At 36.8% G+C, this 20,495-nt stretch overlaps 1 protein-coding gene across 3 annotated transcripts in view; it reads left to right on the top strand.

The window, feature by feature from the left end:
- LOC131077716 (uncharacterized) overlaps nt 1-20,204 on the top strand; it is a 149,267-nt gene extending 129,063 nt beyond the window's left edge. For all 3 annotated transcript variants that reach the window (XM_058015255.2, XM_058015253.2, XM_058015254.2), the window contains 2 exons: nt 19,627-19,674; nt 19,793-20,204. In XM_058015255.2, coding sequence (XP_057871238.2) covers nt 19,627-19,674; nt 19,793-19,910 — 166 coding nt within the window. In that variant the 3' untranslated portion in view covers nt 19,911-20,204. The remainder of the gene's footprint in view (nt 1-19,626; nt 19,675-19,792) is intronic.
- Nucleotides 20,205-20,495: the final 291 nt, after the last annotated feature.

The raw sequence follows: 20,495 nt of genomic DNA, 5'->3' as shown, positions 1-20,495 counted from the left end.
CAAGGCATTGTCCTGTTTAATCGACTTCAGGTTCACCAGAAGTTGCCTTTGTATACAGGTGCATAAATCAAATGATGCATCTTCCATGATCATCCTGTAGGCAGCATTTACCGCTGCAACAGAGACAGAGTTGATCCTGCTAGTATAAAATGTCTGGTAACCTATTACCATGCAGGCATATTTGACCAGATCGTCCTTGATAGGATTGATGGTCATTCCCCGTTGGTCGCTCACAGAACCGGTGAGCTTGGTCATTTCCGTCTTGTTGATCTTCCTTAGGGCTGGCACTTCACCGATGTTACAGAAACCGGTGACGGCATGAATCACTTCCGGTGTGATGTCATGCGTTCGCTTTAAGTACATTTTATCACCGTGCATTCTGCTCAGAATGATGCGGATGTGATCATCTGAAAACTCTTCAAGGAAATATACCACATTGTGAAGCTTCTTCTTTTCCAAGACGTTGAATTCCGGTTTGATCTTCTTGTCCTTTCTGCAGAATAAGCTTAACTGAGAATGGATCATCGGAGATCCTAGGTCTTCAATTTTACAATCAATATAGTCTGAAATACCTTCCTCCACTATAACACCAGCGGATATTTGAGATAAGGCATTATATTTTGCCTTCCGTTGGATGAAGTCTACTGATTCAACGGGTGCACTAGAGCTAGAGTGTGATGCGAAAGCCATGATAAACAGAGAAATTTGAAAAATACCTTCGTAAATTGAAATTTAGGGCTTGCAAATTACACTTCGCCACACACTCCTTCGGTTGCTGAAATACCGCTTTGTGTTCTACACTTGACTGATTGATATTAGCTTTTGATTCTTCTTCAAGGATTTGAAAATTCTTCAAATCGCAATCCAAATCGCTTTTTGTCGCTTAGTGCTTAAAAACTTCTTCGCTAGAGAATTGATAAGTGAAAAATGACTTGAAAAATCCTTTTAAACAAGTTCTTCACCTACCATAATAAATGCTCCACTATTAGGGCGTAAACCCTAATTTGCCTTTTACCGTTTCCGGTCTTTTGCCAGTTGACAGGTATCACATATCGGTTAAGGTCTTTTACCGGTGTAAACCGGGGGTTCGAAACATTTCACCGTTTGCTCCCCCTAAGCTTTTCTGATGCTTAGTTTGCCGGTTCAGTGACTTCCACACCAGGTGCAGAAACTGGTTCTTCTTGAGACACTTCTTCTGGCTTCTTCTTCCAGGTTTTCTTCATATCTGCTTGAACAGTTTCAACATCAATCTTTCCTTCCGGAGTGACCGGTATATCATCCGATATGTTCTTTCTCGATCTGCAGAATCTTGTTGTATGACCCGGTTTGTTGCAATGATAGCAAATCATTCCAGGTGCTCTCCAAGGTCCATTGTTCATGTTTCCATTCTTCCTCCTGCATGTTGCAACAGTGTGACCACTACCATGACAGATCAAACAGGTTGCTCTCCATCCGGTTGCCGCTTGATAGCCACTGCTTCCTGACTGATGATTATAGGTATTAAACCGGTTTGGGTTCCAGTTCCCAGAGAGTTCAGAAAAAACTCCTTGACTCCTTTGAGGATATCTTCCGGTGTTGTGCATGAGAGACCTGCATTCAAATGCTTTATGCCCAAACTTGTTGCATGCATAACAATTACCATTGAATCTATTGGGTCTAGGCTTATCGTTTAGAAAATAAGGAAAATTATTGTAAGCCTTACTTTTACATACATTAGCAGTGTGTCCTTCCTTGAGACAATTAAAGCAAACAGGTTTGAACTTTTGCTTACCTTTATCCTTTGGTGTCGGTTGCTTCTTTGATGCTCCATCTTTTGTTCCAGAGGTCTCACCTTCCTCATAATCAAAGAAACCAAGTCCATTGGTATTCTTTACCGGTTTAGTTGATTCAAGCTTCTGCTCTAGCTTGACAGTGCTCTTATTGAATTTGGCAAGTATTTCCTTTGACTCGGTAAGTTCTTTGGCAATAGCAGCATTGGATTCCTTTAAGATTGCATTCTTGGAAACAACCATGTGTAGTTCACCTTGCATTTCTTCCTTTTCCATTTTATTTTCATGAAGATGAGCGATAAGTGCACTGATCTCTTGCTTCAGCTTGGAGATCTCATGATCTTTGTCTTTTACCAGATCTTCAGCTTTCCTTCGGTTCTCAAGCTCTTGACACATTCTAATAGTTAGTCCTTCAAGTTCCCTTCTTAGGTTGGCATTGGTCTCATTCAGTTTTTCAACTTCTTGAACTAGGGCTTCCATGTCCGCTTCATCAGAAGAAATGTTTTCAGTTAGCTCCATCAGTTTTTCAGCATGCTCTCTTCTTTTTGCCTGAGAGGCCTTACATTTGACTTTAAGTTCATCATAGGCTTGCTTAGTCTGAGTGAGCCGATGAGTAAGTTCCCTCACAGTGTATTCCCCCATATCTCTTTCCAAGTGGTTAGACTTATAGAAAGGTTGGCTCTGATACCAATTGATGAATACTAAGAGGGGGGGGGGGGGGGTGAATCAGTATACCAAAAAATACTGAACTCAAACACTTTATCAGTCTAGCAGTAAACTGGTATAACAGTTTAACTAACAAACCGGTAAACACAAATGCAAACCAAACAACAAGTAAGGCATTCACCCACATAAGCACAATCACCATAACACGAGATTTTGACGTGGAAACCCAAATGGGAAAAACCACGGTGAGATGAAACTCACAAGTAACTATCTGCAGAATAGTAACCAGACCAGTTAAGGTCATACAATGTTCTTTACCAGAACAAATCTTGTTAGGAATCTCAATCTCTGTTAGGAAATAAGTCCGATTAAAGACTACCTTGTGAGAGGATTTCAGACCCACAGATGTGAATCACCTTGTTAGAGGATTTACAAAGGCTTTTCTAGGGCCTACTCGGTTAAGGGTTTCTGACTTGTCAAAGATGCGAGTAATCAACAAGTGAATGATCTAGCAAATGACACAGTCTGCTTGATTAGATCCATCGTAGCTCATTGCTAATGCATTTCAGCATTACTTTAGTCTTCAGTAAATCCACATTTTGTTACAGCACACAGACTTGATCTTCTCTGTTAAGATCGCACATACAAGAACTCATCAACCACCAAAAAACCCCAACAGCTACACTCCTAAAACCCTAAACATGATGTCCTTAAAAATGAATCGGATTTCATGTCGGTCCAATAGGATTACATTGCAAGTTCCTAGGTTTAGTGTATCTAGACACATTTGGTAACACGACACAAAATCACCGTCAAAGTGTCGGTGGATGGTAACTCATCACAAAAATATACCGGTTGGTAACTCATCACAGAGTATTACCGGTTTATACAACTTTACCAATTACTGGTTGGTAACTCAGAGTAATACCGGTTTAACTATTAAATAGATTACCGGTTTGACAAAAATGAAGACTGGGAAAATGATAACTACCGCTTTTAGTTCCTTTGCTCCGTTCTTCTTGAGATCCTCGAACCGCTTGAGGTCTTCATGGTGCTTGAGATCGGTAAACACATTCTGCAAAACACCGATAGTCTAAAGACTACAACATAATGCCGGTTTGGAACAAATACCGGTTGAGCATAATTCATACATTCAAAAAGTGATCTCATAGCAAGTGTGTGTCCATCAATGACAATCACAACATAATCATCAAAAATGTCAACACCAAGATCTCGATCTCTCTCTCTCTCCCAAACCCTTGCAAGGGGTGCTACCCTCAACCTCTTTTTGGTGTTGCCCTCAAATCCCCATCAAACTATAAGTCTAAGCAAGTAATAAGCCAATGATGAATCAAGATCGTAAAACTACAATGTACATATCCCTTGTTGCAAATCTTTGCATCTTCGAAGTCAAAGCCACAATCAAGGATTATCTTTTCACTGAGCTTGAGACTGAGACACAGTAGAATATCATGGCTGCAACATCATCTAGGACCTATCTTAGACACGCACATAAGAGGACCGTGATGCTGAGTGATATAGGCTCCTTTGAGGCTTGAGCAATATACTTCTAGCTTTTGTTTTGATTTTTTTTGGAACTTTTGATGCCATGCATTTCATAAATCACGGGTTTTGTAGTCATTTGATGCTATTTATACATCTATTGTGTTATTTCTTTCAGCTAAAATTTGCTTTTGTACTTATGTGATTAATGTATACTTGTGTACATGTTCAAAGTAGCTTCTATTTGATGAGATTATTCTGTCTTTAAGGGTTATTTAGTAAAGGGTGCATGAAACAAGTTTTAAATCTTTAAAAATCTCTTAATTTCTTGGGTTTTTCAATTTATTGAGTCTTTGTTGAGTATTTGCGAGAATGGGCATTGAGTCCGAGTCTAGTAAAAAATTAGCTCGCTGAGTCTGATCCGAGTCTAGGGCTTGTAACACTGCTACAAACAAAAATATAATTGAAGGCAAAAAATTTGCTAGGCATTTTAGCAAGCAAAAAGGCGGGGTCAATCAAGAGTAAGGAAACACAAGTCCTATCTAAAAGGAAATAACATGTGAGACAAAGTAGTCTAATAGTATTCCAAATTTATAGGTGAAAAGGTTCATCGCAAAAGTAAGTAGAGTTGAGGACATCAAAATGCCAAAATGGGTGAATTTGGTCTAATCTACATTATTAGAGGAGTTACCCTCACTAATAATTAGGAAGGTGACAAAAAAAGAATTGATGATGCCCAATTGTAGAAATCCCCAGGTTAAGAGATCCTAACTAGATGACATGTGGGGGCACGAAGAGTGTCACCTTGAAACTTAGCCCAAATCTCTCTAATCTTTTATGGCCAAAGACCTTCTACCTTCTAAGGTACAATTGTAGGTAGGAAAGAGAGTGGTGGCACGCATTTGGGTAAGAGATTGCAATCAGGAGTGAGACATGATAGGTGCATGGTGCCTCAAGTGAGGAAGGTGGGTTGTCTTGGTCCAAGTGCGTGTAGAAGTATGCCTTCTCATTGATTTGACATTAACATTGTGAGAATTAGTGGTGTCTTGAGAGGCATCAAATGCCTCTAATTCTAGTGAAAGGCAAGAAGAACAACGTGATCAACTTGGTGATCTGAGAAGTCCCTTATGAGGCCTTTACTTGAAAATGACCAAGCCTTGTGATTTGGGTACTAGAAGAAACTAGAAAGTGAGCAATTGGAGTTTTTGAACAAGCAATGATATCTCCTTAGGGAGAAAAAATGTAGCAATTTGAATTGCTCGATAGAACTGGGTATACAAAAGCTATCTATTAATGTGCTATGGTCTATACTTGGTTAATATTTTTAAATGTGATTGAGGGGAATTGAAAGGAAAAGAACCTATGTTCTTTACAATGGAAGCATTATTTGTTGGTTAGAGAAATTGTGACCAGGCACTATTGGCCATCAAGCCTGCTTGCTGATCCACTTGTTAGTTCCTTAAACCCCTCTAGATTCTCTTTCTTTCATGTCTCTATAATCTGAGCTTGATTGACCAAGAACTAAGATATATAGGGGCCTTCTCATTCATCTATGCTGCCAGCCAACCCAATTGACCTTACCTTACTTTCACTATGGCCTACCTCTACTATCTATAGGACTATCATTCATTTCCCCAGAAAAACCTCATCATCACTTCATTCAATATCTCCTCCCACCACTATAATTTGGGTGGGTAGGAAACTATAGGAAAGGGCGGCGGGTGGTAGGGCACCTACTATTCTAAAGGTAGGTGAGGCAGATTAGTTGTTGGGTGCAAACTATCTCAATGAGTGTATTAGTTAGGGTTGCCCCTTTATGAGTGATTCCTAGGAACACATTACTACTCGACTAGGGGAAAGAGTCTACGAATTGAGTAAATCCCTATAAATTACATGGCTTGGCTCACTCTAAACAACTAATCTACCTCTCGGGGGTGTGTGTTGATGGTGTTTTCACGCACTACCGAACATAGAATTAAGTATTTAATACTCTACCCCAATGGAGCAATAGTCTGCAAAAAATCGCGATTATACCCGATTAATCCTAAATCCTAGAGCTAGCCGATTTATTCCCCGAAAAAATTCCGATTCATGAAAAAAATGTTGACCAAGCATTGACCCAATTTTCAAAGATTTTTTGCATTTAAATCACGTTAAAATCATGTTAAAAACCCCCAAAATGACAAAAAAGCGAAAAAAATCATTGTAAAAACTTGCAAAACCCTAGAAAAACAAGTGAAATTATTGAATTGATTAGAAAGAGGGTTGGTCTGAGACAAAATCAGAGTCAATGTGGAATCAATGTCGAAAAAGTTTGTTATTTTGGCCATTTTCGGGGGGTTCATCATTCCCCACACTTGTTCAAACTCACGAGCTCAATGACCCAACAAAGGTAGAAAGCCCACGAGCTCAATGACCCAGTAGGGGTTTGAACCTTGGTGGCTACCTCACCAATGGAGTTTTTCTACCACAACACTAAACGATCAAAGACATTTAATAAATGTAGATATAGATATATGATTTTTAATTTATAATTGATATAGTTAACTTTTGCTCAAACAAAGACATACAATTCATTATGTGAGCTAAAGTGCTCCACAAAATAAATCTGAATGACAACAAACAAGCTTACATAGTTGTAATAAAAGAGCCTCCAACACACAATCATTAAAATTTGTCTCTACCTAAAATAGTAGTTGCAAGCTAGGTATTGCCAAAACAAGTGGCTTGCTAATCTTTTACTTCAGCTAAACAAATACCTTTTGTTGAATTCTGCCCCATATAAAAGACTTACCAATTGCCATTAGGGAATATAAAGCATTGCAACTATGGAATATGATTTGATAAGCTTTCTCAAATATTGAACTACCCCTAGAAAATTCCTTGCCTCAATCACAATGAAAGTCTTGGATAACTTCAAAATGGCTTCCACTTTTATTAAATTCCTAATGATTGTTGGATCTCTGTCTAATAAATTTTGATCTCAGCTTAGCTAATCTTTGATCTCAGACTTAGACAACTATTTGGTGTATTTGGTGACTGCCTTTTTAAAAAGTTAAATGATATTTGCCTATGTAATCAGCAATATGAATACAAACAACAAAAACCTATTTTCTACAATTCATGGGTTAAACTCCTTGTCTCTATCACAATGAAAGTCTTGAATCACTTCAAAATGGCTTCCAAGTTTTACTAAATTCCTAACAATAGTTGGATCTCTGTCTGATAAATTTTGATCTCAGCTACTTCATAGACTTAGCTAATACCCCTAGAAAACTCCTTGCCTCAATCACAATGAAAGTCTTGGATCACTTCAAAATAGCTTCCACTTTTACTAAATTCCTAACAATAGTTGGATCTCAGTCTGATAAATTTTGATCTTAGCTACTTCATAGACTGAGCTAATCTTTGATCTCAGACTTAGACAGCTATTTGGTGTATTTGGTGACTGCCCTTTTAAAAAGTTAAATGAATATTTGCCTATGTAATCAGCAATATGAATATAAACAACAAAATCTATTTTCTATAATTTATGTGTTAAACTCTATTTTATTTACTCTCTATATCTCTATGCTATGGAAATGCCCTTAAGTTTTAAAAAAAAAGTAGTTTGTGTCTATTTTTGTACAAATTTTTACGATTTTTTAAAATCCAATTTCTTACCCATTTTTTCAAAAAATCTTACACATTCTTTGGTTTGCCGATTTTTTCCCCAAATGATTTTTGTTACTATGATATAAAGCATTGCAATTGTGGAATATGATTTGATAAGCTTTCTAAAATATTGAATTAACCCTACAAAACTCCTTGCCTCAATCACAATGAAATTCTTGGATCACTTCAAAATGGCTTTCATTTTTACTATTTGTCTGTTAACTTTTGATCTATGTTACTTCATAGACTTAGTTAATATTTGATCTGACTTAGATGAACTATTTGGTGTATTTGGTGACTGCCCTCTTAAAAAGGTAACTGATTATTTGCCTATGTAATCAGTAATATGAATATAAACAACAAAAAACTATTTTCTACAATTCACAAGTTAAACTCTATTTTATTTTCTCTTTATATCTCTATGCTATGGAAATGCCCTGAAGTTATTTAAAAAAATAGTTTTTGTCTCTTTTTCTACAATTTTTAATGTTTTTTTAAAATCTGATTTTTTTTGATTTTTTGCCGATTTTTTCAAAAAATCTTATACTTTTGGTTTGCCGTTTTTTTCCCTAAACGATTTTTGCTACTATGCTCTATCCTCTCTTCAACAAATACTTCTCAAATGCTAAAGATTAGTGAAGGATCACTTGAGACGACTCCAAGGTTTACAATGTCAAGTCTCAACATGTTGGATAGCTTCAATAGTATGATGTGTTTGTTGTACCTTCAAAGGGACTTACACAATTATTCTTCATCAATTTAAAACTCAATGGAATGCTCTTCTTCAAATGATGTTGCAATATCGCTCTTTCCTACTACTAATAAATGATTTTTGATAAAAAAAAGTTAAAAAAAAAGGAGTAAGGTTTAGAAATGCTATGTTAATGCTAGGATTGTAAGACAATGATCAATCTCAAGTGAGCTCAACTAAGCTTTGCTTTGACATGCTATGAACATATCCACAACACTAGTGCAATCTTCTAAGGGTAGCTTGATGATTTTCAAATCACTACTAGAAGCATAGATACCTTCAAGATGAAGCATATCAATGATGGAATAGTAATTGAAGTTAAGCTTTAGCTATAATTGGTTTGGTCGACTATGCAAGATACTTCATCATCAATGGAGTACTAGTAGTATGAACAATGAGCTTCACTATCAATCATACACTTGCATCTTCCATTCATTTAAAATACTTAAAGAAAATTCTATTCTAATTTTTTTTCTTTTCAAATATTAAATTCTCTCATAAAAGAATGAAGAAACAAGCAAATGCTCCAAAACTTCTCATAAAAGAATGAAGAAACAAGCAAATGCTCCAAAACTCAATAAGTCACCAACACTTCATAATTTTATTAATTCTGTAACATCGAGTAACAATTCTTCAAAACTCTTCTAATTGATCTTTTACAAATGAAATGAGTTGAGCTTATATAGATCTCTTAACTACAATGAATGGCCAAGATTAAATCAAAATCAAGGGCCAAACTTTTGCCACCTAAACCTTAATTAGGGTTTGTTACAACAAAATACCTAATTATTGCAAATTATTAAATGTCAGCCAATGGGAATGTGACATCCATTTGACACAATACGAGGAAAAATCCTCCAATAGAAAAAATGACACCACATGGGATCATAACATACTATTTTCTAGAATCTTGTTGCCCTTATCCTTTTCTTTTATTGCAAATTCAATGAATCTAGACCTCATAAATTCAATCTCAGTTATTGGAGCGACAAGCAAGTTCCTCAACTGTTCTTTCAAGTAAGACTTCTTCTAAAGTAGAGGCAAAGGTTGTCTCCCATCCTGGCCCATAATCTTTAGTCTTGCTGGTAAGTACTGTGAATGAGTGTATATTGTCCAATTGTTTCTCGGAAGGCAATCTGTCTGTTACAAAGAATATGATCTTCACTCGTTTGGCTAGCTGATTGGCATCTATGTGAATTCCTTCTTCATCTCTTTCTCAAGAATGATCTCAGCTACCTCTACAATCTTATCATGTATCAAATTTATTGCTCCATCAACTTGGGTGCATCCACTATTGATATCTTCAAAGATGACCTTCCTCATGTGAAGCAAATTACGCAACTGCTGGAAATCAGGCAATTGTCCATCTCTCAATACTCCACCCTTTTCCAAGGTTAGTTTGGGTAGATTCTTCATTGCTTGCAATCTCGGCATAGTATAGTCTCTAATGTAAATGAAAGTATCATAAGCTGCCATGAGGACTTGGGTTGTTTCAAGGATACTTACGACCTTATCAAATATCTTCACTAGTTCTTTTATATATGCATTCGCCTTCTTGAAAGTCCTATTTATCCAAGTATCCATCAAGTGTGTTGAAGTTCTCATCCTTTCTAAATTGTCAACTAAGTCTGGAGGAAGCAATGGTGGTCGCATAGCTGAAGGATCATGTTGCCTCAATATTTCTTTGAATTGCTGGAAGTAACTTCTCAATGCACTCACTTCTCTTTCCACTTTCTTATTTTTTTCTACTTCCAGCCTCAACATGTCGTGGATTGTTTTCACTGTGTCATTCATGTCTTCCAATGCTTGCTTAGTGGTGGGAGGACCTAAATCAATAGTCTCCAAGTTATATTCTTCCACTGTAATCTTGCCTTTAGGCTTATCTACTCTTGGAGTGGCAATTTGTATTATTCAAGATCCTGCACCATCTCTTGACATCTTTGACATCTTTGCTGCTTTCTTCTTCTCAACGGGCTCTTGAGTTTTGTTCAGGAAGGTATCCAAATCAATAGGATCTTCCTTTGCTATTATCACCTCTTTTGTCAACCTTTCCCTAAGCCGTGCTGGGATAGTAGATTTCTCTTCTCCTACTTGCACTTCATTTAGTTGTTGATGCTCTAGGGGCGGAGATGTCACTTCTTCATTTTTATTCTCAATGTTTACATATACATATTTGCTTGTTTTGTCATTGATTTGCTCAGGTGGAACTAAATTGTCTTGACCCAATGGTTGCTTACCCTTGTCTGTCTTTTCACACTTGCTATTTTGAACTATAGATTCCATGGACTCATTCACTCCATGATCAATGCTTTCCCTAGGTGGCTTCTTTTCTTGGTCAGCGGCTTGATTCATCTCTACTTCGTGCATGGAAGAGGTACTAGTGGAAGGGTGGCCTAAACTTGATTTGTGCTTCTTGTTTGAAGGCTCTTCCTTGTGACTTTCTTTCTCTTTGATCCCTTGGAATGAGTTGACTGGGTGGCACTTTCACTTTTTGTATCATCATCAAAAGACTATTTCTCCCATCAATTCGAATGTCAATTGGGTATCCTGATTCTTCAATTTTTGGATTTGGATGTCTACCCATTGTTTTGTATATGCAAAAATTGGCTTCATTAAATCTTTCAAGTTGGTGATCTGGTCATCAATCCAATTGAACTTCACCTCTTTGTCCTTCTCTTGTTCATATATTGGCTGGAGGCGTCTTGCATTGTCTTGTGCCTAATCTGGAATGTCGAATACCTTGCATGTCTTGATGATGTTGATTGATAGCCTTGAGCACATTTTTCTCCTTATGTCTAAATCATCTTGAGCATTCATGAAATGATCTTCTAAATTGTAGCTTATGTTTGTGTCTTCTTCCAATAGATCATTTGATGCTATCGTAGGGATCAAAGCTATCTCTAGAAAAGTATGGAATAAGAAGAAGAGATTTCAATTCTTCTACCTTCTCTACTGTGTGCAAGGATGGACACACTTCCAATGACTGTCCAACTAAAATGGGAAATGGGACTCTTGACTTGTGTCTATTCTTCTGTACTTTGTTGTATGTCATCAACGGCCTCACCAACTCAAGTAATACTATCTTGTCAGTAGGATATCTTGGTAGCATGTAGGGCGAACAAGAGCATCTTTGAATTCTTATGTATTTGAACTTGGGAATTTGATTAAACCAAGCACCGAAGTTCTTTATCAGCTCTTTTGCTTGTGGAAATAACCTCTGGTGAATACCATGTCGGTTGAAAATTTTTTACATTTGGGAAGATGTGCAAAATTTTGGTTTCAGCCACAGTGTAAGTATAAAACTCTCCTAATTTAGGGAAGGTTCCCCCTCTACTACTACTAACGCTAATCTAATTTGGGTGGGATAACATCTTATTCTCTTTCTTCAGAACATACAATATTCTTTCTCTTATTTCAGAAAAGAAGTTGCAACCACAACGGTAAATACAGAAATGAAACTTTTTGTAGGATTTTTAGAACATAAAGGGAAGCGAAGTTTCCATGAAAGCACAAGGACTTTCGTCACTTCCTCGGGACGAGAAAATAGAAATGAAAGCACAAAGTCTTTAGCACTTCTATTGTCGTATCAACCTTTTCGAAATGATAACATTGTACATGATGTAGGAGCATCCCCAATTCTTGGCAATCTTGCATCAACCAAAAACATTTATTTTCAGTTTGTTTTCTGTTTTGCAGTTTCAGCATTTCTTTCTGCATTTTATTGCATTTGCTCACCGGATTTTGCAAAGCTGAATTTTGCTTGTGAACATGATTATCTTCCTTATTCTTGAGCCGCGGGACGTTTGGATCATTTTCCGACAAGTTATCACTTCCGAATTCCAATACAGTTTTCTGGTTTAGAACACCGAAACCGCTTGGACCTATTTGCTATTGGTGAATCTTGCGGATCCTTTCCGTAGCTTGCAAAGCTTCAATTCGTTGATCCCAATGTTTCTTGGTGTGTGGCCGACCTTCCCTTTGATCCGCACTTCTTCCTTTGGATTTTCCGGAGGATTTTCATTAGCGGAGGCCAACCTAGTGGTTTTACACGTTTGATCTTGTTCTTCGTTGTTTGATTCTTCTTGGGCCGACCGAATCCCTCTAGACCATATAAATCAATGTAATTAAGCATCATAATTTATTCCAAAGAATATAGAAGATATATCTTAAGATTTAGAGGTTCGGAGTTGACCAATTCTGTACTTTGAGCATGTATGTAGCAGGCCAGTGAGTCGGATCTTGTAGTCCGGATGTTACCGGCCATTTGTAATCAGTTTTCATGATCTAATTCATTCGATTCTGCATTGCCTCCATCATCTTGTCTTGCTTTCGTCATGTTTACTCTTGCAGCACGGTCCAGATAGATCTCATTGAGATCCCTCCTAACTGTGACTGCACCAGTACAACACACAGCAGGTCAAAGTCTATCTATATGATGCACTTCACCTTACATGCACAAGTCTAAAAAATAAAAGAAGCACAAAGTCTACAAGTTATCTCCTTACTTGAACTTTCTACACTAGCTTCAAATGTGACAAGCAGCTCAAAGTCTGTAGTATCAAATCTTAAAACCAATCTAAAACTCCAAACGCAATAAGCAGCTCAAAGTCTGCAAGATTGAGCTTGAATCCTTCTTGTATAACACCTCAAAACTCACAATCAATCTCCAAAAAATGTCATCACATAACACCTTGAATCAACACAAAGTTTGAAAGCAATTTGCCTCTTTTAATTGATTGCAATCTGATTTACAACTAAGCTCAAAGTCTTAGAATGTACATACAAACTGACAAAGTCTTGTTGCATTGCCAAAAAATAAAGATTGCAATAGATCCTCTCAAGTATATATAGGAGAGGAGCCTTGAGAAAAAGGTGGGAGGATCCCAACTAACTTGAGAAATTCTCTCAACCACCATGACTTATTCTAACTACAGTCCTAATTTAACTCAACTTGTAGTTGCTTTACATGTAATTACATTTTACAAAAATGCATGTAAAAGTGACACTTGCAATTACAAAACTTGTTTTACATGTAACTTGTTGAAACAAAATTACAAATACACAATTGAAACTATTCTATGTGTCCAAAGACACGATTCTAACTACATCATCCTCTATCCAGAAGGTCTTCATGCTGCTACAAGATGTTGACACTTAAAGTATTCAAGATGGGTGAAGGTATCAACTTGCATCATTTGATCATGAATGGTAGCCATAGTGAAAGCTGCTACAAAGCATTCCTCTGCTGCACTACTCCTTCATTTGTCAAGTCCTCTCTGTGCATATGACTGTTATGAACACTTTATCAATTCACATATCCATTCACATGTTCATCTTTCTAGCAGATATAAGGCTTCTTACATTGCTATTATAGTACATTGGATTGTTCTACCACCATTAAGGCACTGTCATTTGCCACCAAACCATGCGTGCCTTATTTATTCTCTACCTTTTCATTGCTTTGATGGACTGTATTGTCATGTTGCTCACATGGCATGATTTCATTTCATTTTGCTTTGTATTCATGAATAGCTACTATATTCATTGTGTAACAAGCTTCTCACTGTTTTAATTGTTGTAGCTGCTTTATGACTATTAAGAGACTGTACCCTCCTTTTGCAATTCTATTCCCCACATTACTGTGTCTTCTCTCAGATCTATGGTGTACCTTACAATGATAGGGCTCTGCTAATCAACTTTTGCTTTATTGACATTGTGACTGTAATACTGCCTCCTTGATACATTCTCTATTTTCTGTGACAGCATTGTTGCCCCTTTTTCACACCTTCATTAAAAAGTGATTGCATGGTATTGACAAGCAATATTGCTGCTCTTTCCCTCATTGCTTTTGTGGGACTGTCCTTCACTGGTTTATAGGACTGATATGCTTCCTTTGACTGTGAAAACAACCATTGAAACCCCTTGCAATGGGGTCTTAGAAACCTGATTGCAAGTCATCAAACGGTGTCTTCTTGTAGTTGGGTCTTGAAGACCCGATTACAAGTATTGATCTTGCAAAGGGAAAAAGTGGAAATGAGAATTTCGGATCTTGAGGACTACATTACATGTGAGGAAAAACAAGAGCATTTGTCTTGTAATTGTGGAGAACGAACATGCAACATTATATGTGTAATGAGAAAATATAAGTTTACACTTGTAATTGGATCCTAGAGACTCATTTTCAAGTGTTTTTGAGTGCATTTTGGACCAATTTCGGGTTTTGGAGGACTGATTACATGTGATAACATGTATTTGGAAGGCAACTTGAAAAAATGTCATGATATGATGTAACAAGGTTCACATAACCCGATTTTAGGCCATTTTAAGTCAATTTCGGGTTTTTGGGACATCATAACATAAATTGGGTTTCCAAGCCAAGATTACAAGTAACAGAAAGTCATTTTTAAAAACTAAGAATCCACTTGCAATCGGGTCTTGAAGACCTGAGTACAAGTTAAATTCTAACTTGCAATCACAACACAAAAACCCCTACTTGCACTAAGATGCTAAAAACCTGACTTTGCAAGTAAAGATAACTTGTAATGTGAACAAAAAGTTCCTACTTGCAGTGACTTTACTTGCAATGACATCTAAAAGTTCCTACTTGCAGTGACTTTACTTGCAATGATGTCTAAAAGTTCCTATTTGCAGTGACTGATCTGAAACCCGAATTTGCATAGAAAATGGCCAATATGAAGGCCAAAAGTAACAAAAATTTTCACGGAGATGGAACATAATCTCGTGATTGATTCATCATCAAGAAATGTAGACTTTCCACCTTGAAAAGTGTGCCTTAGAGCCTTAAAATCTTGTAATTTTGTATTTAAATCTCCTACTTGCAATGACTACTCTGAAACCCGAAATTGAAGAAAAACCCAACTTTAAGACAATGAAAGTTGACAAAAACGGAGGTGAAGGACTTCGATTCATCAATGGATTCCTAGGTGATGGAAAAATGCCTTGGAAAACGTGTCTAGAGCCTTAAAATCTCAAATTTCAAACAAAAATCTGTGGGGTCGTCCCAATTTGTGCAAGTTCAAAAATTAGGACAACATACCACCTTGCAATGTTCTTGTTATGTGCATCGTGAAGGCATCATTCACCCTTCTGTAATGTGGTATGCCGGGATAATGCATCTTTGCGTATGATTCGCATGCTTTCAATTCTCCAACTCGTATACCAACTGGACCTCTATAAATTAATCTTGCGTATTCATGAGCTCTAGCAAGCGAATATATGATGTATGAACTCATGTAGAATGTTCTGGTTTGTGCAAGTCTCTTGAGTTGTATATCAATACTATTGCTTATAATTCTTGCCTAGCTAATCCTCTCATTTCTAGTTGATATGATCTCCATGAAGTAGAACATCCAATTCTCGAACTGGGATACTTGAGGGGTTCCCATGATTTGGTTGATCAAAGTGATTAAATCGTTGAATTCCTCCTTGAAATCAATCTTGTGAAGCTTGGTGGGTAACTTGGATATGCTAGGTTTGCTCTTCAATAACCAATACTTATTGATTATGCCAAGGCATTTGTGGGGATCATCATCATAGAATGGTTGTGCTGCTTCTTTGCTTTTGTAGATCATGCCGTTGAATTCAGGTATGTGGAAAGCTTTACTGATAGCTGTCTCGAATGGATAGGCAATTTCTCTGCCATCAAGTACTACTACTGTTCTTTTGCTCACATCATAGTGCTTGCCACACTCAACAATCAACTCATTGCATTGTATAGCTGGAGGGAAGCCTGCTGCTTTCACTATCCCACTCTCAATCATCTTTGAAAAACTGAAGGCTTGGTGGTATACAAGGGACCTTGGAACTTCTTCATGTTAATTTGCCCGAGGTTGGTGTCTCCTACATTGCCCCAAAATGATGTGATTTTGGACTCCAACGCCTCTCTCTTCAAATCTTCCTTGATGAGACCATGTTGCACACCTGCTCCGGCCTTCAGAGTCGTGATGCTCTACTTGTGGGAGTTGCCCAAGTTAGGGTTTTGATATGATTACAATTTCAATAATGCTAAAATGTCTCAAGGTTTGTAATTCCTTTCAAAAGCTCGTAGAATTATCAAAATCATTGATGAATTACAAACCCTAGACGTAGATAAAACCCTAGACTTGCTTGAAATCTGAAAATTACCATCTAAATCAATGAATTATGCTTTTTGAAGTATGCTTAGATGATCAAAAAGTAATGAACACTGCATCACGTGATTAGAACAACATAAAAATATCAAACATGAAGCTGTACCAGCATTGAATTAGGGTCTGATTTCAATAAAGATGGCCAAATGACAGTCATTTCAGACCTGCAAACAATCTATAATGTGGCTGGCAACTTGAGATTGATCGCTAATTTGGCAAAATTGCCCTTTATATTGGTGCACTCTTGATTGAATGCTGATGTAGAATCGCAGATCCTAATCATGAATTCGCTGATAGGCAATGCAATTCGCTGACTCTCAATGGAAATTGCTGATATTCTGTTCGCTAATTCTCAATAGAAGTAATGTTGATGCTAGCAATGGCAAATTCACTTTGGGAGACAAGTTGCTTGGCAAATGAAGGACTCGGTTAGCCTTGAATTAATTTGCCCCCCTTGGATCAAGATCGCTGCTCTTAACAATGTCAGATCGCTGCAAATAAAGGATGGAATTGGTGATTGATCAAATGAAATGATCAATCACCTCCTTTATAGAGATGCAAAAGACGTGACCTTTGTTCTATGTTAGGCCGACTTGTATTTCATTTAATGATTTAAAATTTAAAGCTTAAAGCTGACTTGAGTCATCAAATTCGAATTTGAATAAAAACGTTTCTCCTCATTGTGGGGCCCCTTCAAGGTGGCGCAAATGTTAAATGTCTCTCCCTTGCCTTAGATGCAAAATCAAATTTCCTCCTGGGTGGCGGAAATGCCTATTCTTAGTTTGCACATTTGGGGAAGTGGAAATGCTCAGGTCACACTTTGAAGGGTTGATAGGAAATCTTAGTTTGCGTTTTGAGGGCCTAACCAGAGGCAACAAATGCTTAGTTCGCTGATTTGGGACTCGATTGGAAGTTGAAATCCTTAGTTTGCTTTTTGAAGGCCTCGTTGGAAATCATCAATCCTTAGTTCGCACTTTTGAAGCTAGATTGGAAATATTGAATCCTTAGTTTGCTGATTGGAGGCTTCATTGGAAATAATCAATCCTTAGTTTGCACTTTGAAGGGGCAACTGGAAATGTTAGTTCGTGTTTTTGAAGCCCAATTGGAAGCGAAATTGAAAGATTGATCAGCTTGCCACACATTCCTCCTCTTGATTTTCTATTGATTAAGCTTGCAACATCTTCTTGATAATGCACTTAGCAAGATTATGGTCACTTTTCAAGCAATGAAATATACAAGGCTTAGTATGCTGATTTTGATGGCTACTGGAAGAGTCAAGGCTTAGTTCGCTGATTTGGAGCCTGACTGGAAGCCTTAGTTCGCACGTTTTGGGCTCCACTAGAAGTAATCCTAAAATGATAACTTCGCTATCTTGATCCCTTTGTTCCGAGCCTCTCATGGTAATTTGAACTCTAGCCTATCCTTCCTTAAAATATTGACTTTCTAAAACCAGTTTGTCTTAGCCAAATTTAGCATTTCATCTCCATTTAAGCAAGCAAAAGATGATGATTATCATGAATCATTCACTTCCAAGTATACAGATTAACTCAAACCTATTCATCCTAAAGGATCGCTACTAGCAATCTAACCTAAAACCCTAAAAACTGGGAGCAAAAGAAAGGGGGTACCCATTTGCGATGGGGTGATGTGTGAAATGGTCACAACAAGGTGTAATGTCTCCAATTTTTAAGGTGACAATTAATTAAATTGATTTTTATTAAGTTGTCAAAAAACAAATGTATATATATTCAAATGATGACTTAATATTAATTAAATAGTTAAAATAATAATAAAATTATTATTATAATGTCACTTTATTAAATATATTTCTCCAGTTATTTCTACCCAGCCTATCTTCTAGATGCTTCCTGGAGATCTTTATGGGGGGTTCCTGTATTTCTGGAGACAAAAACCTTCAAGAGTTTGAGTAAAGGGCTAGACAAAAACCTAGTTCTTCCAAAAGGGGTGGATTCGTGACGAAGTCTACATCTGGGCCTAGTTTGCGAAGTCTTCCTTCGAAGACAAATTTGCAGTAATAAGAATATTTGCAAGTCTGAGATATCTTATATTCTAAGTTTGGGATGATAGGAATATTTTATTCTGAGTGTTGTAGTTCATATTCGGTGTGACCTTTAGAAGTTTATGAATTTGCCGAAATAATTAAGGCAGTCGATATTGTTCCATTTGGTGAGCTCTGCATATTTCATATTGAGGACGGATAGTATGAAATTGTGGCTCAGGTCTATTGTTTATTATCTGCGGAATCGATTAAGGAGTCACCATGCACATTGGGAATAGGTCCTAAGATTTCCCTATAGAATACTCAAACAATCCATTTGCTGGTTTACACTTTTATGCTCTTCCTTATCCTAAGTTCATTCAATATTCTAGTGTTACAGATACAAGAAAGATGAAGAATTATGGGTTTTATGAGTAAGAACTTTGTTTTGAATGAACTATCCAAAAAATTTAGCTGAAAGCATTGCTTCTCGAGGATGATGAAGGATGCATACCCTTACATGTCTGGTTTACAGGCTTCAAGTTGGAGAGGCTAGTGAATTGTGTTTGCAACCAACTAAACGTCCTTGTGGTCTCCACCTACTAATGCTTGAAAGAGAAATGAAGGCTTGATAAAGCCTCTTTAATGTCGCATAAGTGAGTTAACTGGGTTAGTGCATCAAGTTGTCTTAAGAGCCTAACAAAACCCTACAAACAGAAATTACAACAAAACCTATTTAAGGAAACAACCGACTTCATCATGAACATAATTCTTGATAAACTACATAACGTTATCAATTTATCACTTATACCAGCATGGTAGCCATGAACACCAGCTCAATCTTTGACCACGTATAACACTCCCATTTCCAGAAATTTATTAATAATCTATAATCCTATGTCAAGAATAGCAAATGAAGGAGCATGAATAATGAGAAGTCTATCCCATGTTCTATCTAGGTATTGCAAGCAGAATGTTGTGGATTTTAATTTTATGTTAATTCTATTTATACATATAATTGCGTAAATTTGAAACTTGTATTTCTCTGTTATTACCCTTCCTGATTTAGGCAATTTGTTGAAAGCATATGTTCACTTTTTCATTTCTAACTTTATAAGTTTTGGGTGGATCTAGGTGGCCATATCCATTTCTTGAGCTCTCGACACCATGGGCTCCATTATGGTATGTTTATAACCATATGTTTGTACCGTCTTTTCCACTTACATTCAAACTTTAATGGATGTAAAATATTTCCGCCTCTATCAGAATTAACACCTAGATTGGAAATAATGCATTGCAGGTACTTTGGCTTGGCTATTGTGTGCCTCGTATGCTATACAATATTTACTTTTCTCATAAAGGCCAAAGAGAAGAACTTTCCAAAATGGTTTCCGTATGCCTATCAACGCTTGCACTAGTAATTTATTGAAAATTTCTCCATAAGATAAAGAAATTAACATTTAAAAATGTCACCTTGCATGGTTTCACCTTTTCCTTATTATAGTTACACATGTCATTGACCGAGGCTATTAAATCAAGCTTGGGCACGTTTCGAGCCAAGTGTTTTGTAAATCCTTGTAACAAAATATAAGTGAATTGAATTAATAGAAGATTATTTTGAGTTTGGGGTTCGTATCCATCAAGTCAATACAATATTCATATATGGAAGGATTTTTGCCATTATTCTATACAATATGTTCAATTAATTTCTATATCGTTTAACGTTCAATTAAATAATAAGAAACTTAATTTGGCATCACATATTTCAAGTCTTTCATGACATGAATAATAGCTGAGTGAATCTGTTTTATTATCATTACCAGAAGCTCTTTCATTCAAACATAATAAGTGCCAACTGGTTATGTATAAAAATTGAATAAAGCTAACGACTATTTAAAGAAATTGATTTGATAAAAATCATCATAAATATATCTAAGTTACTGAATGTTTTAAATTTGAAATCGAAATTTTTTGTCAAGGGAAGAGAATAGCCTTGGGATAGA

This window comes from Cryptomeria japonica, chromosome 5, assembly GCF_030272615.1.
Source record: "Cryptomeria japonica chromosome 5, Sugi_1.0, whole genome shotgun sequence".
Lineage (NCBI taxonomy): Eukaryota > Viridiplantae > Streptophyta > Pinopsida > Cupressales > Cupressaceae > Cryptomeria > Cryptomeria japonica.
Note: the sequence above shows the minus strand (reverse complement) of the source record. Positions and strands in the feature narration are given on the sequence as shown.